The sequence below is a fragment of the Mchenga conophoros genome, linkage group LG23, assembly GCF_057382185.1.
Source record: "Mchenga conophoros isolate Kocher_MC1m ecotype Shallow Benthic linkage group LG23, M_conophoros_male_GT1.1, whole genome shotgun sequence".
In the NCBI taxonomy this organism is placed as follows: Eukaryota; Metazoa; Chordata; class Actinopteri; order Cichliformes; family Cichlidae; genus Mchenga; species Mchenga conophoros.
The window spans coordinates 4,716,016-4,744,011 of NC_140547.1; the positions used below are offsets into that span (position 1 = coordinate 4,716,016).

The window sequence follows — 27,996 nt, forward strand, 5'->3', positions numbered from 1 at the left end:
TTGATTATTTGCTCTGCATGTATCCATTTCAGTCTGCTCTCCACTGTGTCCTGCTGAGGTAGCTGTGTGGTTTCTGTGTATGCGTTCTGTGTGTCTGTGTCCACGGATGAGGACTATAACTATTCACCTACTGTCAATATGCTGGTTATCACCACTCAGTGCAAAAACAAGCCAATGACAATAGCCTGAACCATCACCAGTCGCACTGAATGGTATTACTGAGATTGTCACTGTGGGAAGCAACTAAAGAATCCCTGCACATGTATTTTGGGGACAGGGGCAAGGCACCACCACTAGATGGCGTTCACAAACACAGTGGGAGTGTGTTGCATATCTTGGTGAGCATTAGTATTCTGAGGGCTGAGCCTATTAAGTAAAAGGCAATTATGAAGAAGGGAATGAGAGGAGAGGAAAACAGAGGAGAGGAGGATGCCCACAGAGCTGCAGCAGCAGTGTTAAAGACAGAGTGGAGGAGAGGATGGACAGAGAGACTGGCAAAGAGAACAGCCCTACAGCCAAATACTATCTTCTAACAAATGCACTACTGTGAGCTATATGAATTCATTAAGCTCTCTAAAGGTGGAGTTAAGAGGATATAACCCCACAGAGTGTGATACAAAACCATGTAATGTGTGAGTTCTACTTGGTGTAGGGACGGTTTAAAATTAAGAATTAAAACATGCACATTTGTGTACCTGTAATTGCCCAGGTAGACTCCGTCGGGATTTAGCATGGGGACTATCTTGAAGATCACATGATCTCTCAGGATCTGAGCAACAGGGTGGTGGCTCACCAGGAAGTCAATCACACCTATGAAACACAGGCACACACACGGAGGAAAATAGACTTGAAAAGAAAACCAAAGGCAGGCTGGCAGTTAATTGAGTTTTGAGAAACAAAAGGAGAAGGAAGGACAGCGAGGGGCATCATCAGAATCGAGGGAGGAATAGGAGACGTCAAGCCTAAATCGATACAAATGGAATGGAGCTGACGGCGCTGGAAAAACAGACACACGGCGGACTAAAAGCCAGCTCATCTGATCCATGATAATGCATATGCACACTGAGATAGATAGATAGATAGATAGACAGACAGATAGATAGATAGATAGATAGATAGATAGATAGATAGATAGATAGATAGATAGATAGATAGATAGATAGATAGATAGATAGATAGATAGATAGATAGATAGATAGATAGATAGATAGATAGAGCACACTTTACCTTTCCTTTTCAGTCCCATTACCTATAAACAAAGGAACCCAGCAGGAGCTAACCTGACCACTCTGAGCCGATGGAAAGGAGCAACAGAGCCATTAAATCTTGCTAAAAGACAATTTCCCAAAGGTTCCTAGTTTTTCAAGATGCTTTATTAGTTTTGAGTTACCAGAGCTCAGGAGCAAAGACACCACAACACCACTGTATTTCAGGACTATAGTTCAAGTTGTTATAGAGAAATATAGGCTCAGGTATCTCTTCTGTTAAGTTTCAAGCATATTATACTCAGGTGCAAGGTCAGAATTATAATTCCTTTGTAAGTGTGAAAGGACTGACTGCTCATCCCTTTTCATTACATATAGTTTCCAGACAATATCAGAGATGTGTTATTACTGATCACATGTTGAGCTTTTTTTTTAGTACGATGAGCTAGTCTGTTAATTAGTCTGGTTTAATGGTTTGTTTTGCCTCTATCCACAGCACAGGCAGCCTGTGTGCAGTCCAGATCTGTCTGGAAGCATTTAGTGTTTTATGAAATGAAAAATACAACAAGAGGAGCAGACAAGACCATTGAGATGACAACAACAGCATTTCTCATTTCCAACATTTGACATGTTTACGTTGCACCTTTATTTAAATGTTTACATTTTACACTGTGTCTCAACTTTTTTTTGCAAATGTGATTGTGCTACATTTAACATGTTTGGAAAGAATTTTCCAGTTTGAAAAAGGCTAATGAGGTATAATGTAATAATAATGTAATCTCAGCTGGAGATCAGACATTTTGGTACTCTTGATATTTGTTTTTCTGAGGCTTGTGATAATTTGGTAAACGGGCTCTTTAATAGAAATAAAAAGTTTAAAAAAAATTAAACAAACGAAAGATCTTTAAACAAGGATTTTGAGCCGTTACATCATCTGGAGAAACCACGGATTATAAAATAAATCTTCATTTTTTTCATTTCATTTTCAGGGCGTGCAACGATGATTTTGAATTTTTGAAAAAGTGATGTAAAACATGAGTCAACAGTATCAATAAACATCCTGGTTACTAACAGCAAAATGTATACGTACCGCATTGTGCAGTGCATGCTGACATACGCTGCTGTGCACACAGGTGAGTGGTTCTGCATTTGAATCAATGACCTCCCATTAAAACTTTACCTTGACAAATAAACGAGGCGGGAGACTCTCCGGGGTGAACGCGGGCGGTGAGAAAGACCAGCTTCTTCTCCCGTTCTGCACTCATGTGGTCTAAACAGGGGTAGTGAGAGGAGTTGGCGAGGAGGAGAAGAAAGGTAAAGACAGGGTACCAGAGGGAGAAAGAGGTGGTGCTGTTAATGCATAAAATTCTAGCAGACCTTTAGAGCAACTCCAAAAACGTATTCTCGGACACAAAATAACAATTGAGAGTTGGTATTAAACTTAGATATACATGTAACCCATAAAAGTCCGGTGTGAGAGGTTGGGTCAAAACACAGGCTGACCTCACAGTCTATTTTCAGCCAGATACACATGAATCAATCATCAAACCAACACGCCACAGAATATTCAATAGATAAGGTGAATTATACATCTATAGGGTCAGGCTCTGCTTGCAACAGGTGTGATCTGATAGAGGTCTTCTTTGAGTTAAGACTTCAGGCTTGCTAAGGAATTCTCTGTGGCTCGACGCTCCACACATACTCCTTGGAGATGTTGTTGCACAGATGTGTTTGACTTTTCTTGAGCTTTTCCGCTTTACTGGTGTATTTTTGCACACACAAGGACCACTAAACCTTTTGAGGTTAAACATCAACATCATATTTCTTCATACCAGTGTGAATGACTATATTCTAATCATCTCAAGCATGATTGCATTACTAATATTGAAAACTAAGCAACATAAAGCTAAATAACATAAAAAAGCCAAACAGGATTTATTCATTCAAACCACAAAGGTTAAAGTTTCGCTGTTTTCTTGGCTCGTGTTTCTCTTCTAATCTGCTGTTGCTAATGGATGAAAGTGATTGCGAGCTTCATTGCGATACACAAACTTAATATCTTATCGATTCTTCCACCTCTTCTGCTGAGCACAGAAAATGCTAATTAGCAACAGGGTATGCACCTTTCCTTCTCTTTAATTCCAATTTAACCTCAGAGCAATGAGTGTGTGCTTCTCTGCGTGTGGGAGCACACGCGTGTCCGTCTGAGGAGTTTGGAGTCGTAAACAAAAAAAGCATTGTTCCATTTAAGCACTCTGCCTCTGATTTTATTTCGCTTTTTCCTCCCTCTGCCCTTCACAGAGACAAATGGCTTTGCCATTCAGGAGTCTCCGCGGAGCGGGGCAGGGCGTTTGTTGTAAATGTGAGTGCTTGCGGTTTCGCTGGCCGCTGGGTGCTCGGTGTCTGTGAAATTCCATCACTTACAAATTCTACTTTGGCCTCGACCCCGGGCCACCGTGTAGGCTCCAGAACCAAGAGCACAGCCATCGCACACACTCAGATACACACACTCACTGTACAGTGCAAAGCTGCAATCAGAAAAGGGAAAAAGGCACACAGCCATTTTCCCTACAGTAAAACCAAGAACCCAGAAAGTTGTGAGCCAAACTGGAGGCAGCTGCCAAGGTCCCGACTGTCTGGGAATTCAACCATCATAGCCATGCTACATTTAGTCTCAGTGCTAGTGTGCCCTTGCTGCTTCATCAAAACAATCTCTTCCAGCAGGCTCCTGGAGCTTACAATGGATGTACTGTTTATCCCACATCGTTCTGTGAGTATCTGTGTGTATGCGTGTGTTTGCTCGTGTGTGTGTGTGAGACTATGTCTCCTCAGGGCTCTCACAAATGCTCCCCAAGTAGTTGTTGTGTTTATGTGTCTGTATCTCTGCATTCCTCTGTATCTGACTGTGCGCAGCCAAGCACTGTAGCACAAAATTAAGTCCCACTATTCCATAGGCACACTGACACCCGCAGGGAACCTGGAGGATACAAGCACCACAGCTAGGTTATACATAAAAGGAAATCGGGCCGAGGTGTGTGTCGCACAAAGGTAACACAAAGGTTAGGGTCAAGTTTCGTTTGAGTGTCGAGCATAGTTGTGCAGAAGCGTCTCCTGACCTCAAGGTGTCAGTAGAGATCAGCAGCCGGGTGGCTGTGGAGCGAGACTGGAAGAGCAGCTTGGAAGACACGAGGAAAAGAGAAAGAGAAAGAAAGGTAGCTTTCTCAAGGCGTCACAAATGATCTCATTCGCCTTTCTGGAAAAATCTTTTTGTTTGTCTTTGCTGACAGTTCTCAGGAATCAAAGTACAAACAGAGAACATTCCTCCACCAATGAATGCTTTTCCTCAAGAGTAGGAAACGTCAAACTAGCATCACTCTCACTTCAGTTGTTTGACAAGCCAAAATGGTTTTTTTGAAACTATAGTTTTATTACAAAGCTGATATAAAAGAAATATAAATCATCAAATAATATAGACATGACAAGTTGGAACCAGCAGGTGACATTATATTTTGCCATAACTCATTAACTTAAGGATTAATGAGTGCAAATATCTGTAAAAACTGACAGCTGATTGACCGATTTAGTAAACATTTCATAACTATTCTGGGTTGAATTCAAAATCATGGCCAAAAATGGTGATACTATATAAACACACGGATAGTTTTGTCCTCTGTGTCTCATGTTGGCACTCACAGATCAGCCACATGCAGGGGGGAAAAAAGAGGGGGTTTGCGAATTTGCCAAACCAAAATATACATAGCCATAGCAAATGACCACACAGTGCTGGAAATAAGAAACATAAGCATGTGTTAGGATGAGACGGCTGGTGCGTCTTCAGCATGAGAGATGTTTCCATTATGCATTGGTTAGAAATGAATATGTCGGAGGGTTTGGACAAACCATTAGAGAGGCAAAGTTGAGATGATTTGGACATATGATGAAGGAAGGCATGCAGGGGGTCGGTGTGACGTAAGGAGGATGATTCTGTCCCCTAACAGGAGCAGCCCAAAGAAGAAGAAAAAGTAAACAATTATTTTACATATTATGTCACGAGTGGTTTTATTATTGTTGTTACTATTGTTATTCACCCCAGCTGGTCGTGGCAGACGGCCGCCCCTCCCTGAGCCTGCTTCTGCTGCAGGCATCTTCCTGTTAAAAGGGAGTTTTTCCTTCCCACTGTCGCCAAGTGCTTCTTCATAGTGGTTGGGGTTTCATATCTGCTATATAGCGCCTTGAAGTGACCGTTGCTTTGATTTGGCGCAATATAAATACAACTGAATTGGATTACATCAATTACCTGCAACTAGTTTAACCATAGTTATTTATTTGGCCTTTTTAATGCGTATATTTCTTTATATATAGTATCTATTTAAGTGTATTAAATTTAGTATCATATTGACTCTACTTATTATATAATTGTATTTGTACATCACTGTTGTGATTTATGTGAAGTGCTGTAATTGTGATCTATCAAAATACAGCACCTACATATGTTAGCGATCCATCAGGCGCCGTTTTTGTGACGTAAATTCTTCATCCCGCCATGGAGACGTGGTCGAGTGCCTACACGTGAAAGGTTATGTTTCTCAATTACGAATCTCTTTAATTTTAACTTCACGGCTCCACTGGCCTGTCACAACAGCTCAGAACATGACTAAAAAAAATCTAAGAGTTAGGTGAGAACGAGAATGCAGGCGTACGCTACAGTCAGAGGGAGGCGGCTGAGCAGGGGGCAGAGGGGGAGTTGACAATGAGTGAGTGAAGGCAGCAGAGGCAAAATTTATGCCCACGCTACCAAATCAAAGAGCTCCCTCAGCATATTTCTCACCTGCCAAAGTCACGAGCCGCACTAACTGCACATTACCGCTCATTCTCTCGCAGCTCGCCAGGAGGAAATAAAAAATTAAAGGATGTCAAACTATGATCAGCTCTGATAAATATGGAAATTACCAGCGAGAAGGAAAGTGCCAGTGAAAAACAACATAAATCTAATGGATTCTGAAGGTCAGCCCTGATTGTGCTGGTCAGCTCTTTCTGTGACAGCAGGCTCGGGAACTTGGGGTTCAGTCTCATAAGTTGTGACGTGATGTAATTAACTGAGATCTTCTTCATCGTTCTTCTTCGGCGGGTACAAAGGAAGCCCCGTCAAGACCTTCTGGAAGACATGGCATATATTTAAATACATTTACCCTTTTTTAAGACTAAATTTGATTCAGGGAGATAGAGGTAGACTTAGCTTGTGCTTTAATATTATTGATGTCCAAACTTTCTGACGTAAAAGGCACTAAACTGTGACTATCCTCACTTTACTGGACCCTAAATAGCATCTTTGGTTTTATATTAAAGCAGATGAAATATGGAATATCTAAACACTTTGGCACACTGCGGGGAGGGATAATGTGCTCCTGCATATACTGCAGCCCTTTTCCATATACACAGTTTTTAAAAAAGCATATTATACACCAAGTCTCCAGACCAAGGCCTCCCTATTTCTCTGCCTCCCCCCCTAACTCTGCTCTGTGGATTTTACACTGTAATAAATTAGCCTCTCTTTGGTGAGATGGCAACAAGACACGCTTGAAGCTCTGCTTGGTGTGTCATGTTGAGGATGGGCGCGAGCTGTAAATTGTCACTGGCGTTGAATTTATACAGAGCCTTGGGATGAGCTGCGGTGCTGTATACTGCCCAGCTGAGTGAGACCCAACAAGCATCAAAGCTTTGTGCTTCTTCACCCCCAGCCCACTCCACCTGCTGACACCACCCCTCTGCCACCTCAAGGACAACCGGAGAGACAGAGAGAGGAAGAAAAAGAAAAAGCGGAGACAGAGAGAGATGGCGGTGTGTGCTGAAGAGCAGAGGGCTCTAAAGTGATAAGAGTTTTATGATGCTGTTTTCTTCCCCAGGAATTGACCAGGTCCGCGACTTAAGTTCTGTGTATGTGCATGTGGGTGTGTTTGCGCCTGTAGGTGCTCGAGAGCCTGTGGCGTGTCTCAGATTTATTCATCTCATATTATTGTGGGGAGGCAGGGGTACCGCCAAGGCCTCCCCACACATTAATAAAGCATCCCCTGTCGCTTCACACACCACACATTACACAGCTAAACTCTCAGAGAGGTGAGAAGGGGTGGGAGAGGGAGCGGAGGAGAGACGCCTAAAGGAGGAAAACAGTATGAACGTTACTAATTGTCATGAAAATAGGAATCCTGGTGTTTTCTCTGAACAGACAAAGAAATGAAATCTACAGAGTGGAGGATATTTACACAGACAGGTGTGAGGACGGAAACACAGAGGACGACTGGAAAGATAAAAGGAGAAAGGACGGTGAGGGGGAGACAGAGAAGCAAACAGACAAGAGGCGAAGAGGAAAACAAAGAGAAGCCAAAAACCAGCAAAACAAACACAAGAAACTTTACTCAGCTACTTTATAATTTGCTTAGCGAGTGAATAAGATCGTTGCATAAGGGCATCGCCTATAAACTGCTGCATAAAAACACACTCGCATTAATTCCTGATTGCCCAAGTTAGTTTACCAGTGTAGCTAGGCTGCAGCGATACGAAGCTATTTGTAATCTGTGAAAGCGCAAACTCCCAAATCCACTCTTACGCTTAATGATGCCACTAAAGAAGAAATCAAAAGCAGGAAAGTTAAAGACAGAAAATATGTCAAAGTCATGCTGCACTCTGACATCTTATGGGAGGGATCCTAAAAACTGTTACAGTGGGATGACTTAATGATCTGTAAACAAAGCCAAAATACATCGTTCTTCACCCTCAGCTCAAGATAACTGCGGTCATAACGATAACAACAACTTGGATATATTCCAAATCACTAAATGTGTCAAAAGTCGCCCGGCAGGTTCTTTGTCGGGGTTCGTCTCTACGGCTTCGTTGGCATTCAGTCAAAGTCTTGTACAGAAGAGCGGATCTGAAATTCTTTCGCACCTGATTCATGTCACAACCGATATGATGGCTCTGAGTCAGAAGCTTGTGAAGAAGTCATAGCAAGAACTGAGTGGCGCAGCATTGCAAAAGTACATAATATCAATGTAACTCTGTTACTGCTTACTAGGTAGGGAGCCCTTCTCAGGGTTCATAATGGTTTGCTTTTCTCCCTCAAGCCTGAGCTGAAAGGGAGAAGCAAAAGCTTAGCTGCCTCCATAAAAGCTCAACTGTCCCACTGTCGTACATGTTATTTTGCTGTGTTATCTGAAAATTTACAATGGTGGGTCAAAAATTTTAATTGCTGCCTTTGGCTTTATTTATTGAGCTCACTGTTCAATTATGGGCTACGTCTTGTAAATTGTATTACTCAACATGACAGCGTAATTGCTGTTTGAAAGCCCTCTGTAAATTGGAGAAAAGTAATTTTGAATTGGACGAGGGGGACAGAAAGACAAAGGCAAGTGAGCCAAAGGTAAAAGGGGACACGAAGACATATGGTATGATAGAGTATGTGCTAGATTAAACCGCCTCTACCTCTGAATTCTCCCTTTACAAACTCATCCTGTCGTCTGCTCGTCTCTGCACTCGTTTCCCTCTCTGTTTCCTTCATCCTCTTGACCACCTTGGGTGTGTGTGAAGCTGACGATCGCAATCAAAAGCAGAGATGCATTGGTCAGAGGTGTGTCTGAATGTGTGTGTGTGCCTTTTACAGAGAGACAGCACGGGCCTCGGGAACGGTCAGTCCGACTGGCATCGCATCCAGACGGGAAAGGGGGAGGGAAAAAGTGAAGGAGAGACAAGAAAATTGGGAGAGTCATAAAAGGGATGAAGGGTGGAGGGAGACAGAGTGGTGGCAGCAGAGGAAACCCTCGAGAAGACAGCATGTAAATATGCCAACGGCGGGCCTCTTAAGTGGAGATGAAGAGGCGGCAGGATAAAAAGCACTGAGCACTGTGTAATTATGGATCAATTTGCCGCAATCAAGCCCCCTTATGGCTGGTCCCTGTGAAATGGAGAGATTTCTGCTCTTCAAGGGCAGTCGTGATGACAGTGGAGGTCACAGACGATGGGAGTGACAGAGTGAGACACGCTGACGGGAGGAGACGAGCGTCGGAGGGGAAACGTGCGGTCCTAAACAAGGTGCTAGCCAGCCATCAGTATTCAAGCCTGAGCTGAAGGGCTTTCTAATTATGTTAACTGAGAGGTGGTGGTGAAATGCAGGCCTTTGGTCATCATTGACCACAGAGCAGAGAGCCACCAGTGCGAGCTCTGGTCACATTCTGCCAACAAATGAGCACTCAAGTGGAAGCTCTATGACTCTTCTATTTTATGCACTGTAAAAATTTCTGGCAGCATTTGGAGGTTTTAACGTGTGTGCCGTGTTGCACTGGAGATTTGATGGCATCTGTTGGCTTGAAATCTATTTGTTTTTTCCAAATTCATGTCCTTTAAAACACAGGACATCCTTATTTTTAAATCCTAGGATAAAACAAACTCAGTTATAGGCCAGAAAGGGTTGAGAAAGCCTTCCTCGCGACCACTGTTTGCTTTCGCTTTGATCTATTTTACTCTTTGTCTGGTCTTCAGGGCCAACAACAGCGTGGTTCTCTCATGCCGTTTAGAAACAGCCCGTATCTCTTTGCAGTCACATGCGGCTTTATGAAAGCCCCTAAGTGTTGAGCATGGGTGCGATAGGCACTTGTCACAGAGGACAAGACAAAGATCCACTAAGAGAGAGACAAAGAGGGAGCTCTTTCATGTATCAAAAGCAATAGGCCCTTTTGGTGATAGGATATGGCCGTCTGGCGCAAAGTCAGAGGCGGGACTGCTTAGGGTTTAAAGGCACTGGTTGCGGGCCTTTCTGAAACTCTGACTTCTCCTCTCTTGGCTTCAGAAAATGATGACAGGAGGAGAGGAACATAAAAAGGAGGGATGGCTGGTCTGTGCACGGCATGATACAGAATCAGAGGCAGCCAGTAATAGCCTTTTTTGAAGAATGCGCCACTGAACTTTAAGGGCCGTCTTGCTTGAAAGGACAAGTTACAAATAGGAAGAAAGGAGAGGGAGAAATGATTTCCCAGGGATATACCCCCTACTGCGCTGCCCTATCGCTGCACCGCAGTGTAAGAGTGTGTGTGTACTGTACACAACCGTGTATTCGAAGAATGCAACATACGACGTGCAAGCCAACGTGCAATACGTGCAACACATCTCCGCCTGTTTTCGAGCTCTAAAGAGACGACGAGGACAGAGTTTGTTCTTAAATGTCATTCGGGCCACTGTTGCTTTTAAGAGAAACGGTTACTAAAACCGATCCGACAAGCAGAACAGACAGGCAGTCAGATGTACAGACAGGACTGATGTGTAGTTCTTTATTACTCCGTCTCTTCGTACCTATCAATAATTTCTGAGCCACAACAATACAGTCAGGCTGAGGTAAACAACCGTAGTGCATCCCAGCTTTAATAACTACCATAACACCTTCCAGCTATGTCTTTCATTCTTTTTGTCTTTTTCCTTCGCTTTCTTTTAGATTCTGTCTTCTTGTCTCTCATCTTTTTCTCCTCACGTCTCGACAGCAACACAAAGTTACTGTAAATCACTTTCACTCCTCTCCAACTTTGCTTACACACATACGCAGCATGCAAATCACTCGCATTTCTTTTTTGTTTATGGAAGAAATATATGCAGGCTTTGTGTGTGTGTGATCATGTGTGCATTGCGGCCATCAGCTCGGCTTGGCGGCAGCGACAATGTCATTCAGCAGTTTAGTAACAGGCCATTACCTTGTTAATACCAGTCTAATGGGCGGTCTGCTATTTTAAAAGCACAGCCATGTTTGTGCCATTAACAGCCACTTAGTGCTTGTCTCAAATCAACAGGCCATTGGGACACGCAAAAAACAATAACAAAATAACAGAGACAAAGAGATAATATGCCCTTTTTCTTTATTAAAACCATATTCTATCATAATTCGCGTCAACAATTTAAAGGACACAGTTGCAAAGATGAAAGGAAAGAGCACAAAGAGACTCCACTTCATGCAGCAAACGTCTAAGATTAAACCAATTTGTGCATATGATCATAATATTTAGATGCACTTTTATTTTGCTGCTACTGCTGCTCGGTTCTTTTAGGAGGCTAATATTTTAGCATGTTAACGCTGAAATGGTTGTGTTGGAACATGAAAATACACAAACACATAGATTTAAAAGTAGTACCAGCTTGCAGTTAGTCTTTTTAGTACTACCGCTGGGACTCCAAAAGCCAGATATTTGCAAACTGCATTCCATTTGTTCTTTTGCTTGGTTTGCATTTGAAAGTTTAACAAGAGTTTATCTTTCCCCAAATACTTATGTGCCACATTTCTGCTGGTAGCCTGCCAACTTCACTCTGATGATCAGACTGTGAGTGACTGATGCTTGTAAAACAAAGTGTGTCACATGAGAGGTGCTGACAAGTGTGTTTTTGAGCTTTGGACAAGGCCTGCACAAATGTCTCCCTCCCCCCCCCCACCCTATTCCCAGCCTCTGTGCTAAGCTAATCTCTTTGTAAGGAGATCCTTAGCTATCTGTCTGTAATATTGCAGTAAATGTGCCATCTAACTCACCGAAAAAGTAAATAGGGGTAAGTCTCCCACCCCACCAAATCTATCCCAGAGGTTCACCCTGGACAGGCCGCCAGTCTGTCGCAGGGCTAACACACAGAGGCTGACAACCATCAATCCATTCTCTTTCACTTATCCTTCTCAGGATCGTGGGGGAGCCTATCCCAGCTAGCATAGAGGCGAGAGGTGGGGTACACCCATAGAGAAAAACAAACATTCACATTCAGTTTCGTATCACCAGGTAACCTAACCTTCATGCATGTTTGTGGGCTGTGGAAGGATGTGGGAGCATGCAAACTCTACACAGAAAGGCCCCAGACTGAATTTGAGGTGAGGTGACAGTGCTAAATACTCTACCACCATGCTGTAACCTAAACCTTACCCAAACATGACAGACATGGCCTATAAAAAAATATCATGCCTTTAGCCTGCACCTTTATCCATGTAGATCTGAAGGGGGGACCACAGATGCTGTCTTCAAAATGACTTTGGTGGATCAAAACCACAATAAAATGATGATAAGATAAAGTCAGTCTGCTATCCTTTTGTGACTGAATCAAATTGGCAATTAAATGCAATCTATGATAACTAATTACATTCAAAGTGCAGCGAGAATTGATCTGAAAGTCAAGTTCAGAAATTCCTCCACAAAAAGTGACGCAGTTGCTGCAGGACAGGTTTTAAATGACACAGGTGTTTGGCAGCTTTGCTGTTATATAAGCATGTAACCAGAATACAACCAGTTAGCAACCAGCTGTATTGAGTCCCCTAGTGCAAAGAGACATGTAGCATGAAAGCTACGGTTATTGGTGGAGAAATATGTTCAATGAAAAAAATGTTCTTTTGAACCAACTTTTTAAAAATCAGTCTAATTTGTTACAGCTAAATTTATTATTTTTACTAAGACTACAAGTTTGATTTGACTGAAAATGTAAATTTGTATTTAAAAAAATCTTTATTTTTCCAGAATCATGAATGTAAATTGAAACAAACTAACTGCTTTGGTAAAACCTGACTCTAATTTTGTTACATGCAATCTTTTAAGTTCATTCAACTTATACTTTTTAGTCAGTGTAATGAAATACCATTTCTACTTATACGTAATTGAAAATTGGTTTATTATGTCCTCATTCAACTTACTTAATAAAGCTTCACAAAAATCTATGTTATTCCTTAAAATATAATAAAACAAAAGCTGTGGTTTTACAAAAAAAGCTGATTTCTTGAAGTTAAAATCAACTTGTTAGAAATGAAGATAAATTCTCCTTTGAAGGACTAAATTTTTATGTTATCTTTTTTTTTTAGCAACACAACAGTTGCGTAGGGCGAAAAGACAAGCAAACAAAAATAAACCAGACAAAATTGAAAAAAAATGATTCCCCATCCCAACCCCCACCAAACCCCTCTTTTTTAACAAAAATATGCCAAATTGAGCAGCTCACCTTTAAATTGGTAATGTAACAGCCTTTAACATGAACAGCATTTCTAACACCGTGTGTTCTCATTGCTTCCTAAATAAAATGAAGATAACACACAGAACCCTTTGAACAATCAAGGGGAAAAAAATCAGATGCTGTGGTTCTAATTTCTCTCAAATCAAATTAAATCTGTTCCATCACAATAACATCTAACAGAAATTCTTTATACTTCTTTCGAGTGTTTCTGATTACAAACAAAAAAATGCAGTGTCCACATGTCTCTCTGGCTAATCCAATGCTTGACACTGAGACTACAGATTCTACGTGTCGTTGTTTTTGTTTCTATCTCCACAAACAGTTTCTGCAGTGCATCAAAGGTGTGTTTAAGAGTGTAGATCTGTCTGGAACTGTTCAGCGTATGTTCACTGCTGAAGTGAGGTAATGGGGGGACACAGGTGTGTGAGTCACATGACACAATCACCTTTGACTTAAAGATATTTACTTAAGGGCAAACTGTTTCTGTTGGTTTTTCTAGGGTAAGTGAGTTTTAAATTTAGGTAAAGTGAAAAAAAACAAAACAGTTTCAAACCAGAAAACTGAACTTTCGATTGCGACAATATAAAATTTAAATTCAACTAAATGACGTTTAGACGTTTCACTTTTTTCAGTGTTGTTAATCTGTCTGCATTTATGAATTAGACCACACTTATTCACAAACCTTTGGGTGATTCTCTTTTTGCGGCAACATTTTAGCTTCATAACTTTTGGAAAATAAAAAAAGATTTATTTTTTATAGATTTTGTTATCATTTGTTTCAATACTGACATGTTTAACTATATGAAATCCATTACGGTCAAGCTCAGGGATGGATAAAATAGTAATTACAGGTAGTTTTATGAAACATTGCCTCTGAATGTGTTCCACCCTGTTAGGGATGTTTACATATTGACCAGAGATAGTTAAACATATACATATTTGTGCATTTAATGTTCCTGACTTCCACATAAAAATTCCCCTCGTGCCCCTGCGGGTGGTCTATCCTTCATCTGGGGTCTTGCCTGGTTTGAGAGACCCCAGCCTCTATGGATCTTGTGCTCAGAGCTTGTTCCTGTGCTGCCATGATTAGTGCCTCTGTGCTGCTCTTCAGTCCGGCTTTGTCCAGCCACTGGTAGGATTTCTGGATGTCAGCCACCTCCGCTATCTGGTACATCTCCACCTCCGCTGGTGGTACATACTGTGCAGAGGCCTATCCTCCATGATGGTTCCTCCTCTTCCTCGTCATTCTTGGGTTTCTGCTGCCTGAGGTATTCACTGAGCAACATTTCTGTTGTCAGTTGGGGCCATCTTCCTGATGTATTTGTGGATGTTCGTTGTCTCATCCTGGACTGTGGTGCTGACACTCACCAGTCCCCGGCCCCCTTCCTTCCGCTTAGCGTACAGCCTCAGGGTGCTGGACTTGGGGTGAAACCCTCCATGCATGGTAAGGAGCTTTCTTGTCTTTATGTCAGTGGCTTCTATCTCCTCCTTTGGCCAGCCTATTACCCCAGCAGGGTACCTGATCAAGAGCAGGGCATAGGTGTTGATAGCCCACATCTTGTTCTTACCGTTCAGCTGACTCCTCAGGACTTGCCTGACCCTCTGCAGGTACTTGGTGGTTGCTGCTTTCCTAGCAGCCTCTTAATGGTTCCCATTTGGCCAGGGATCCCCAGGTACTGGTACTGGTATGTATATATATATATATATATATATATATATATATATATATATATATATATATATATATATATATATATATATATATATATATATATATATATATATACAGGGTCCAGTAACCATCACAGTGGCAGATATCCAAGAAAGGGTCTCCAGTATGAAGAGTTGGACAGCACCAGGGCCCGACATGGTTCACGCCTACTGGCTGAAGAAGCTAACTGCACTCCACGAGCGTCTGGCAGCACAAATGAACCAGCTGCTAGTTAACGAGAGACACCCGGAATGGCTAACTGAAGGCCGGACGGTCCTGATCCCCAAGGACCCCAAGAAGGGACCGGTCCCCTCCAACTACCGACCAATAACCTGCCTCAGTACTACATGGAAGCTCCTGTCAGGCATCATATCGGCTAAGATGAACAGGCACATGGGTCAATACATGAGCGGGACACAGAAAGGAATTGGCAAGAATACCAGAGGCGCAAAACACCAGCTACTGGTAGACAGAACAATCAGCCGAGACTGCAAGACCAGACTGACCAACCTGTGCACTGCCTGGATTGATTACAAGAAGGCCTATGACTCAATGCCCCACAGCTGGATACTGGAATGCTTAGAATTGTACAAGATCAACAGGACCCTAAGAGCCTTCATCAGGAACTCAATGGGGATGTGGCGTACAACACTAGAGGCCAACTCCAAGCCCATAGCACAAGTCACCATCAAGTGCGGGATCTACCAAGGAGATGCTCTGTCCCCACTGCTGTTCTGCATAGGCCTGAACCCATTCAGTGAGATCATTAACAAGACTGGCTACGGATACCGACTACGGAACGGAGCAGTTGTCAGCCACCTCCTGTACATGGATGACATCAAGCTGTATGCCAAGAGTGAACGAGACATCGATTCACTGATCCACACTACCAGGCTATACAGCAATGACATTGGAATGTCGTTCGGACTGGAGAAGTGTAGTCGGATGGTAACAAAGAGAGGGAAGGTAGTCAGAACTGAGGGGATTGAACTACCAGAAGGCAACATTGCAGACATAGAGGACAGTTACAAGTACTTGGGGATCCCGCAGGCGAATGGGAACCATGAAGAGGCTGCTAGAAAAGCTGCAACCACCAAGTACCTGCAGAGGGTCAGGCAAGTCCTGAGGAGTCAGCTGAATGGTAAGAACAAGATCCGGGCCATCAACACCTACACCCTGCTCTTGATCAGGTACCCTGCTGGGGTAATAGGCTGGCCAAAGGAGGAGATAGAAGCCACTGACATAAAGACAAGAAAGCTCCTTACCATGCATGGAGGGTTTCACCCCAAGTCCAGCACCCTGAGGCTGTACGCTAAGCGGAAGGAAGGGGGCCGGGGACTGGTGAGTGTCAGCACCACAGTCCAGGATGAGACAACGAACATCCAAGAATACATTGGGAAGATGGCCCCAACTGACTGAGTGCTCAGTGAATACCTCAGGCAGCAGAAACCCAAGAAAGAGGAGGGAGACGAGGAACCATCATGGAAGGACAGAGCCCTGCACGGTATGTACCACCGGCAGATAGAGGAGGTGGCTGATATCCAGAAATCCTACCAGTGGCTGGACAAAGCTGGACTGAAAGACAGCACAGAGGCACTAATCATGGCAGCACAAGAACAAGCTCTGAGCACAAGATCCATAGAGGCTGGGGTCTATCACACCAGGCAAGACCCCAGGTGCAGGCTGTGTAAAGATGCCCCAGAGACAATCCAGCACATAACAGCAGGGTGCAAGATGCTAGCAGGCAAGGCATACATGGAACGCCATAACCAAGTGGCCGGCATAGTGTACAGGAACATCTGTGCGGAGTATAACCTGGAAGTCCCGAGGTCAAAATGGGAGATGCCCCCAAGGGTGGTGGAGAATGACCGAGCTAAGATCCTGTGGGACTTCCAGATACAGACGGACAAAATGGTGGTGGCTAACCAACCGGACATAGTGGTGGTAGACAAACAGAAGAAGACGGCCGTAGTGATCGATGTAGCGGTTCCGAATGACAGCAATATCAGGAAGAAGGAACACGAGAAGCTGGAGAAATACCAAGGGCTCAGAGAAGAGCTCGAGAGGATGTGGAGGGTGAAGGTAACGGTGGTCCCCGTGGTAATCGGAGCACTAGGTGCGGTGACTCCCAAGATAGGCGAGTGGCTCCAGCAGATCCCGGGAACAACATCGGAGATCTCTGTCCAGAAGAGCGCAGTCCTGGGAACAGCTAAGATACTGCGCAGGACCCTCAAGCTCCCAGGCCTCTGGTAGAGGACCCGAGCTTGAAGGATAAACCGCCCGCAGGGGCGTGCTGGGTGGTGTGTATATATATATATATATATATATATATATATATATATATATATATATATATATATATATATATATATATATCCATAGGTCCATCATCCTATTCATGTAGCCCCTTCCGCCGGGGTATATATATATATATATATATATATATATATATATATATATATATATATATATGTATATGTGTGTGTGTGTGTGTGTGTGTGTGTGTGTGTGTGTGTGTGTGATTCTTGGGCTCGCTGTCCCTTTAAACCAAGCGTTCATTTTAAAATTTAATGATTTGCATTGTGGGAGTTGTTTTTTGTCCACATGACAGAGGCAGCTCCCCGGAGTTTGACTTAGTAAAAAGATTGATGTCCCCACAACATGAGTAACACACACACACACACACACACACACACACACACACACACACACACACACACACACACACACACAAATAAAAAAGAGAGCAAAAATAAATATGTTCCGTTTGTTCCCAACAGCAGTATTTTGTTTCCGCTTGTACACTTTCTGGCATTTTTTATCCTTGACAGTTAGTTGTGTGTTCCATTTTAACAGCTGCAGTCTGCTCTTCTTAGTTGGCTGAACTCCTCTCATATAAAAAACAAACTGTGTGCCATGCACTCTGCTGCACTGGTTTAAGCAGCGAGCTGTCCACACAGACAAACGGGCTATTGTTACATCTGCAGCTTGTAAAGACAGCTTGGATGGCAAAGGCACCAAAACACTGGAGAAAAAGCAGTTTACTCAGAGTTTGCTCAGTTTAAACTGTAATCTATGTTTTTAAAAAGGTTCAGTTTATGCCGCTGCCCCGAACAATCTGAAGGTAAAGTGTAAAACAAGATATACTTCATTGTAAGAAGAAAAAAGCATAACATATAAATCAAAATGAGTAAATATTGCTTGATATATAATAATAATAATCGCATTTTTCCAACCGAGTTATTTAAATAAAAACAGCAAACTTGCCAAACTATAGCCTGCAGGCTTTTCTAATTCCATTTTAACATCTCAAAGAGAATCATCTTTCTATCAGAATCAGTAGCTTCTCTCTGAAGTCTTAGAGGAAGTTCTGGGCAAGAAGTCTCGCAACGGAGGCACAGTCCATTTCGGCGCATCAATCGGTTACACAGACTTTGAACTCGGTTGTGGGTATGTTCAGCTCTTTAGTGATTTCCAAAGCTTTCAGCTGAATATCAGCTCCAGTTAGAGGCATTTCTTCATTCCGCTTTTCAGACAGATACTCGCACGCGCTCCTGTCAGCCTCTTGAAAGCGGCCCGTTTTTGGATGTTGGAAAGATTTTGCATGAATCTTTAACATTTTTAAAGCTGTCGTTTGGGATTTGCCATCTTGCCAGTTGTTTGATGAGTCTGGCTCATTGATCGCTGTGATCCTGATTTGGCATCAACATTCCCACTGGTTGCCCTTAGCGCAAATTACTTTAAAAGCCACTGTTGTTTAATGAAAAGGAGGGGAGAAAAATCAATGTGGTGCGATGGCATGTCTGTCAATCCAGTAGCTGCCAAATGAATTCAACATGGCTGCGGTTAACGTGCAATAACGTTAAAGTTTTTCCAAAAAATGTGACACTTGTTCAAACATAATCTGATGGAGTCTGATGCTGATGCAGGAAAATGTGGTAAAAGGCTCATATGAGAAGATTCGTGATCGTGAATCCCTGCTGACAGGATAAAGACGCGCAATGGATCATTTTTAGGCTTAGCAAAATCTTTAAAAGAAAATATGATCCAAGCTGGACTGAGTGTGTTCCAATCCAGGTCGGGAGGGGCCTGGAAAAAATCCTTTATTCATTTGCTTTCCTTTAATGGCAAATGGATAACGAATGCATTCAGCCTCCTCCATTAATGCGGGAATCCAGTCCATAGATAAACAATTTGAAACAGAATAATCAAAACAACATGATTGTACAGTAGTAGCCAATTTCTTTCCCAGGCTGAATATATTAGCATACTTGAATTACACTGATGGTAAACTCTGCATTCTAGTCCAAATATCAGCGTAGTAAAAATAAAAGAACAGATTTAATTTTATCCACAGGACAAATTGACAAGTTTTGGTTTTGTTTGTAGGATTTAGAAAAAAAATCTAACAGTTATCCGTTTCACTAATCTCTCTGTAAGTTAACTTGAAAGGATTTAAACGCAGCGTATCACCTGCTGTTAATACAACTCCCCGATAAAGCTGACATCAAATGTCTCAGATAACATCGCTGCTTATCTCTGGAAATTAAATGTCTTACAGAATGTCTTGAAAAATTGGACTGTTGTGTAACTGCCGAAAGGGTAAAAAAGCTGCTGCGGTGAAACCGAATAGTGGAAGTGAATTTTTTCAATGAAACCCGCGACACACGTGTGCAGCTCAGAGCAGCTGCGTGGCCGCCTTCACACCCACGGCGAAAAACCAAACTTGCACATGTGAAATGAAACCAGCTGAAACTGTAACTGCGCTCCTGACGCCCTTTTGCGTCTTTCTCCTCCCACTCCCGATTGGCTCGCCTGATGCAACAACTGCGTGACGGTCGGTGTAGAGTTAACGAGGTTGCCATGACAACGTGCAGGGCTGCGTTGGGATGGATGCGTGTGTTTGCGTGCGTGCGTGCGTGTGTGTGTACTTTGTTTGAAGTGGCAGGCCTTTTCAGCAGCTTTGATCAGGGAAATGTTTGTAGTGGGGGCAAACCTGGAGAACAAACAGGACTTCAGAGAGATCAGCGATCTGTGCAACGCTCACACGTGCGTACGCACAAATACACAGACACGAGCTGAGAAGAAGAAGAAGAAGAAGTCAGCTTTGTGAATAAAATCAGAAACACACAGACAGCTCCTCTGCTGAAAATCTTTCCCGCTGACTCCTGTGACGGGATACGAGAAGTATCCTGACTTTCCTTTCCTGTTCTTTCCCTCTCCTTCACACACTCGTGGCTGAAGTTTTTCAAGAAACACGCCCAGAAGAAGTGATCTAGAGCACAATCTGTGCACGTGTGCTTTTGCCACCCCTGCAGGGCCAGTATAAATCAGTATCGAGGAGAAGCCAGGTGAGTGCTTTAGCAGCCAAGGTGTCATACATGGGCCCCGCGCTCTTCTATCACGCTATACTGATCAGTAGCATGTGTGCCCGTATGTCAGCTAACTGCATGTGTGTCTACGCATGAGAGGATAAGTCAAACAGGCGAGCCAGGAGCTGTGATTCAGACAAATACGCCGCGCCGCTCCCGACCCCTGCCCAGATGGACAGCACTGTAGCTATTCTCAGAGCCACAAGCACATTACTCAGTCCCCAAGGTAGGAGGATAAGTCATCCGCTAAGGTCGCAGGAGGCGTTATGTCTCTCACCACAAGTAGTTCAGAGTTTGAAGAATGGAGCTACAAGGCCGAAACAGCAGCTCCACAATCAGAATGATAAAACGTGGCAACGCGGTGAAGAAATGCATAAAATAATCTCCCTCTGATGGGTCTGTCCGAGGCATCACACGCCAGACAAAGATGGATACAGTGCTATATTTTACTAACAGTACAGACTGTGTACTGTTTGAGAGAACATTTATTGAAAAAAACAACCTTATTGTCCCCCTGGAGATGAAAGGGTATTTCTTCTGATATGACTTTTACAAACATTTTTCAGTCCTGAGGTTGTAACTTTTTTTTTTTTATAAGATGAAACAATTAACTAGTTTTTACACATTTTTTGATTAGAATGCTTCAACCCTTACTGTATATTAACAGTAGATACAGATTTCTGCAATTTCTCTTATGTAGCATTTAAAAGTAAAAATTCACTACAAGTAACGTACATAGTAAAAAAAGGATATAGTTAAACAGGTACTGGGACAGTAAGAGTCTACAGTAAGCTACAGCTTGTGGCTCTTTGAAGATGTGCTAAACTTTCCTTCTTGGTAAACCTTACAGGTAAGGCTGGATCAGGTGACCTTGAACCACACCTTAGTTGTGCTGTTATAGACTCATGTGATGCCCTCATCACTTCTTCTCCACTCATCTCCTTTCACAATTTTATATACCACTACAGCATGTCATCAGATCTCTGTCTCCCTGTGCCCTCTTTTCTCTTTCTCTTGATCCCCCCAATCCATCGCCCCTCACCTGGATTCACCTAGATCAAAGCTTTTAATGGGAAATCATTCAAAACTTTTCGAGATATTTTTTGTGAACCTTTTGCTGGTGCTTGAGGAAAAAAATCAGGGGATCACCAAAACTGGTAAAGTTCATTGGCTGGCCACAGTGTTGTCAGAATAAAATGTCTTGGCACTCTAATGAAGAGCTGTTGAGCTATTTTGCTCTGATCTAAAGTGGTGGACTGACCGCTGTGTGACATTACCATCCCTCGAGCAATGCTGCTAGAAAGTTGAAAGAAAAATGTAAAGGGCATCGGTACAGTAAACCCTTCATCTCTGAAATAGGTGAGGATAAAATAAATCTACTTTGTGTGAAAATAAGTCAATTTTAATTTAAAACATACATAAATATTCATTAGCTCTAACATCGTCAACAACGACAAAGATGAGTAAAACATGTGGACCAATCTGCTTTTTCCCCATTATTCATGGAGGCTGAGTGAGGTCAAGAAACAAGCGAGTCAGGTGGCCCAATCGCACCCAGAGAAGCGGATCTTAAAGGGAGCGGGCTGGAAAATGGTGATGCAATATTAATTGGTGATGGTGCGTGCCAGGCTGTGCAGGGTTGTCTGGGGTTTGTCTCCCCGAGGAAAGGCTGTCAGGAGCCAAGAAAGACAGGCGGGATGAGTCCCTGACCTTGTCTGTCAGCTGGTGGAAGAGAAGAGTGCTGGGAAAGGAGACCCCCAGTCCCACTGACACTCAGATCAACACTCTGCCAGTCTACGGCAAGCCTGCTGGGACACACCCCAACGACCAGACAGACAGAATGACACAGTGAGCAAGACAGAGAGAATGAATGTAATCTCTCTGGTTGAATAAAACTTTATGACGCTGTCCAATTGTACGGCATGATACTTTGTACTTGGAAAGAGGTTACTGATTACTTTTTAACAGTTCACCCACCCCCGATGCAGACACATGGGAAACACAATGCACTAAACGAGAAGAAGAAAACAAACCGTTAAAGACAAGAAACAAGTCTGCATTTATTATTTTACACTAAAGCAACAAGCGGTTTTTGATGGCAGTGATGATGGAGGGAGCAAACAAGGCAACACAAGCATATGGGTACACACAAACACTGGACACATGTCAGCTCAAATTAACCCTCTTTGTATTTCTGTCACACTTCCTGTCACCAGCAGGATCTCGACTACAGTAGGAACAGAACAGGACGCCGGATTAAATCACTCTGTACCTGAAAAATGTAAATTTTTTTCCACTTTGCACTTTTAATTTTTGATTTTGATTTTGTAATCCCCTGTGAGAAAAAAAAAGATCTAGTGGGTTGATTTATCAGTGACACAGACTTCCTGTTTAGGTTATCCAACAGTGCGTCACGCTGACAGCGTCACTGAGCCGCCCTGTCTTCCTCCCGAGCATCTTCCAGAGAGCTTGTCTAAGTTTATCTGCTCTGTGGGCAGCGGCAAACTCACCGCCGCTGCTGAAAGGTTAACAAGTCAGTGAATGTAAAACAGAGAAACCTATCACAGAAGCCGAAGATCTTCCAAGTGCGCCACTTGAGTACCACGCAGCAGTGAGTGAGATGACATATAGACGCTTACATCCCATCGCTGCCACTTTAACCCACAATTAAATTTTGCGGCGGGTTTCGGTAACATCAGTTCTTCAATCCTGAAACAGAGGTTTGTTGATGTGTGTGCCAAAGACAGAGTGAAACATCACGCCGTAATGCTATTTCCTTGAGTCTGACAAATGAGGCCCTGACTGCACTCGGTACTTGGCAGTTTCCTATGAAAGAATGCATCAATCCAATTGGCTTTCCTGCCCCGCCTGTCACAGCCACACATTTTCCCTCCACTTGTGGCATGTGCACGCTCGTGTACAGAGAAGAGACATAAAAACAGGAATTACATGTCACAGCTACGCCACCTCTCACAGTTCCTATCCTGTGTTCTTCACTAGTCTTTTCTAATCCATCCCCAACACCTCGCGCTGGATCCCCGCCTCTCCTTTTCCCTTCGCCTGTCTTCCCCTCCTACTTTCCCGCTTCACCCCCCCATCTGAGATCAACACCTAGCTGTGTGCAGGTGCAAGGCTGCTGGCAAACTGTCAGCTTGAGTCTCCTTTACTTAAACACACACACATATATGCACACACAGACACACACACGCAGCTTGGCTTCCACACAGGCGCTTCCCACTCTGTGAATTGGTCTCCACACAGAGAGCTAGATTACACTTTCACTGTCAACACATAAAGGAAGAATAACAGCAAGTGTGCTAAAGGTTGGAAAACACAGGCTGGAGATGCAGAAGGAAAATATCACAGAGAAAGAAAAAAAGGAGAAAACTGATTATATCAGGGTGAAACTTCAAAAAGCACTGCAACTGCAAAAAAGAGCGTTTTAAAATCTTCATGCATTCATGTGCTTCAGCCACACTGATATTATCTTTAGTGCAGATACATACATATACATAAAGTCACAAAAACAGAGGGTAGTATTTACCTTCATCCCGTCACATTTTACTTCTTCATGATTGTTTTCCATTGATTTTTTAAAAATATATTAATGAAGTTGAATTAATGCTTAAAAAGACAGCAGAGACAGTACAAAAAATAGTTTTACAAACCAATTTTACAATGAATTGAATATATATTTAATTTTTATCATAGATCTTTATTTAGGAATTTCTGAGCAGATGCCACTTTTTGTGCATTTTGACTTCACGTGCGCCACTAGATTAATTAAACAGATGTAGTTACTTGTAACTTAAAGATGAAGTGAGACAAAAGACTGCAATGAGCTCATAAAATGCAACATGTTGCTATAAGTTCATTTATTGTATAACATAAATAAGTTACATAAGGAGCTTTGTGTACCGTCAACCAGCCTTAACATAAAAAACCTACTTAAGCATTCATGCCTCAATAATAATAGTAATAGTAGAAAAGCAGCCATTTGCTGTATAACGAGAGCCTTTACTTTTGATAGTTATTACCTTTGTACTCATAATTAGTCAGTTTTACTGGTGATGCTCTTTTATCATATCTGGGACTCTCCACCATTTGACCTTAGAACTGAAGAAGCTTCTCGGATGAGAGGTGAAACGTCTTCAAGTAACTTAAAGAAGTCCAGACGCTTTTCTTTGCAAGCTCCTTTGACTACGATGACCTGGATGACTGAGAACCTTCACAGACAGATTATTTCTATGACACCGCTTAAGCAAAGGATCTGAATACTTACCAATGAGAATTATTTCTTGTATTTTTCAGAAAAACATTGTTTGAGGATTCATAAAGGCACCATTACAACTTTGTTTTGTGGCTGTTATAAATATACTGGATGAAATTACTGTTAAAGTCTGAGAAAATGAACTGATTATATAAAGTGTATAATTTTATTTGATCAAATCATTTTATAAACTTACGCTGCCAAATATTATTCTTACTCTTATCATTTATTCTTTATTTTTTGAGCCTGTGTCTTGATTGTTCTTGTTAGCTTCAATCAAACAATGAGAACAGACTCCATAGATAAGATTTAAATGATTACATCAACAGTAATGACTCAATATTAAACTTAAAGAACGAAGGTATTTTAATATAACTTTATTATACTGATTCGAAAAGCAATTAGGTTTGATAAATGATTTCCTGTGTAGCACTAACACACGCGCGCTGATCCGTGCACACTCTTGCGTAAACTGTGCGGTGACCTCCAGAGCTGTGAACATGGAGTCAGTGTCAGCCTGCGTGGCCTAGGGTCATCTGACAGCTCTAAACAAGACTCTCATTAACACTAGGCCATTAAAAGCACCTGCTGGCAGGGCGTTTGCGCGTGTCTGCGTGGTGTGTGTTTGTAATTCATAGCCACGAATTTGGGGTCCGGGTTGACGGTGAGCAGAGAAGACAAGTGTCAGTTTGTTCTTCAGCCACATATCCCATCAGACAGCAGCGCTGTGCAAAGCACCGATGTGAGATGTTAGAGACTGATGGACGAGTGGAGACATTTTACAGCAGCAGCGACGGTTGTTCAATCCATCTGCAGGAGTTATGTGGTGATGCTGCTAAAGCAGAGCCTGAACTACTTCTACTTTTACCATAACAGACATAAATAAAAGCTTGTTTGCCATCGAAGGGCTTTTAGGGTGTGCAGGTGGTAAAGAGGGCACACTTAGATTCATTGTCTGGAAACAAGAGACCAACAATACTGTTGCTTCTAATGAAAATAACACATTTAATAATAATTAGACATAACAATCCACATTTAGTATGAAAGTTGAGGGATTATCTTTTTATTACATCAAGTTATTGTTTCAGAAATTGGTCGATAATATTGCTTAAATGGGGCTTTTGTACACTGAGCACTCGCAGCATGTGTATTTCATCTTTATTAAAGTGATAGAACGTGCTTTCTTTTGACAGATTAGATAAGGTGAGGCACAGCCTGAAATACACCAAAACAGAATACCCACCTCAACCACAGCCTGTTTAACCTGCTACCATCTGGCAAGCACTACCACCAGACTTCCAAACAGTTTCTTTCCTCAGGCTGTGAGACTGCTGAACTCATCCTCCACACTTTGCTATGAGTAATAGCTTCATTCTATGACTAAATTACATATTCATCCATATATAATTATTTTTTAAAGTAGCATAAAGGGAGTATGCTACACAACCGTAGGCGTGATGAGAATAGAAATTAATCATAACTGTCACATGTGTTTATTTTCACTTTCATTTTTTTCACTTCCAATGTTCATCGATACTAACGCGTTTGGTTAAGCATGTATGCGTGTTTGCACGACGGAGTGCACAGAGTGCATTTGCTGCGAGTGTGCTTCCGTGTGCATGTGTACCAGGGTTCGCTAGAGATGCTATAATTTATCCCACCTAATTAATTATAGTCCAGCACTGAGAAGAGTTATACTTGTCGCTCAATCGGCTCCTCATTCAGTCAGACGACAGGAGGAAAGACCCAGATAAACTCCTGGAGCCTGAAAAGAGCACAGCTTTCTTTTCTTTTTCTTTTTTTGAAGTCTCCTTCTCTTCTCGGGCTGATTCGTCGTGCCTGTTTAGTCGGCTTCACATTACCATTTAAATAAAGAGGCTAGCTAAATGACCACTGGTAGAACATTAAAAGAGAAAATAAATTGTTTTTCTTTCTCACTTTATTCTTTTCTCTTTCTAGCTCAAGCTCCTCATCATTTTTAATTTGTTTGGTCTGGGGGGTATGCTTGATAAAATAATATGCAGAAGAATCCAAATGCAAAACGAAGCATTCATCTTTGATTACAAGGCAAATCTAATCTCTTTTAATGGAAAACAATGACTCACAAAGCTAAGCAGACTTGAAATGACTCAGGTATGTTAATTTCTTGAGGAGAATTGATTATTATAATCTGAATCAACAACAAATAAGAAAATGGCACGAATAACCACCGGGCATTAAGTTTGCTTCAAAAAAAGACCTTATGATGAAAAGGGATAATGTCAAATGATACACAAAGTGCAACAGAGGGGGGGAAAGACCTCTGGGGTCCATACTGTATGTGGAAGTTATCTCGTAGCAGTTATCAGATCGTTTTTAGAGCCACTAGTTTAAAGGATATGTGTAATATCTGTACTGATTTAAGCACAACTTTTAAAACATTAACACAACCCTAAGCCTTTGAAGTATGAAATAATACGAACACGCTGTTATACTAACTTTACCGATCATTTTAACACACGGCTCCCTTTTTGTGCTTTTCCGCTGAATTTTGCGCATCTGTAGCTGCCGAGACAAGTGTAGTTTGATCTGTAGCTTGCATGAGAGAGCAGATTGTATTGGACACAGATTGATTGCCCTTGAAATCCAGCAAAATTGCTTAGCTTGTAACAAGTTTTATTTACTACATTAAATTATCATTAAAATGCTATTAGCGCACTTAGTTGATTTCCATTATGAACAACACATCTATGGTGAGAGAGGCACAAAGTGGTGGGTGGGTCGGTGGGTGGGTGCAGAGGGGTTATGGTTGGGACTCGTGTAAGGAGGGCAGTGGAGGAAAGCGGGAGGAGAGATGAGAGGAGGGAGGAGAAATGAAGAGAGGATACACGAGACGAGAGGTGAGACAGGAAGGATGGAGGCGACGAGAGAGCAGTGGGAGATGAATATTAAGCACCCGTAGTGATTAGGGTGGTGCTGCAGAGTGGCACTGTGACAGTGACATTGTCTGCCATTGGCAGCCTCTGCCATGGCGATTCACTGGAACCTGCTTCATTTGGGCCATAATTAGCTTAACTGTTCAGAGAGTGAAAAATTCATCATCGCTTTGAATCTTGTTAATTGGGAGAGCCATCTGCATTAATAGAGGCCATTTGGATGCTCCGTATTTAAGTATGCATGCGCCAGTGTGTGCGTGCATTCACAGGTATGTATGCATGTGCACGAATGTGTGTAGGGTAGACGAGCAGAGTTTTGCATCCACTTACTGGAGGGGCTGATGGACTCGAAACTTTTCCAGTTTTTATCATTGAAGCAGCAAAATAAGCTCCTTAAAAACGATAAGGACCTCCGAACATCGCTGGCAGCAAGGAATTTAACAGTCAAGACCTACCAGCGTATCTTATCGTACAGCTAACTGACAATGTATGAACACCCAGATGGGTGAAGGTATGGGTG

General features: G+C 42.4%; 1 protein-coding gene across 1 annotated transcript in view; it reads right to left on the bottom strand.

Annotated features, from left to right (window-relative positions):
* Positions 1–27,996, bottom strand: part of agbl4 (AGBL carboxypeptidase 4) — a 351,287-nt gene that overhangs the window by 36,193 nt on the left and 287,098 nt on the right. The window contains exons 7-8 of the mRNA XM_085264070.1: positions 2,386–2,475; positions 696–810 (exon numbers count right to left, since the gene is read on the bottom strand). Coding sequence (XP_085120196.1) covers positions 696–810; positions 2,386–2,475 — 205 coding nt within the window. The remainder of the gene's footprint in view (positions 1–695; positions 811–2,385; positions 2,476–27,996) is intronic.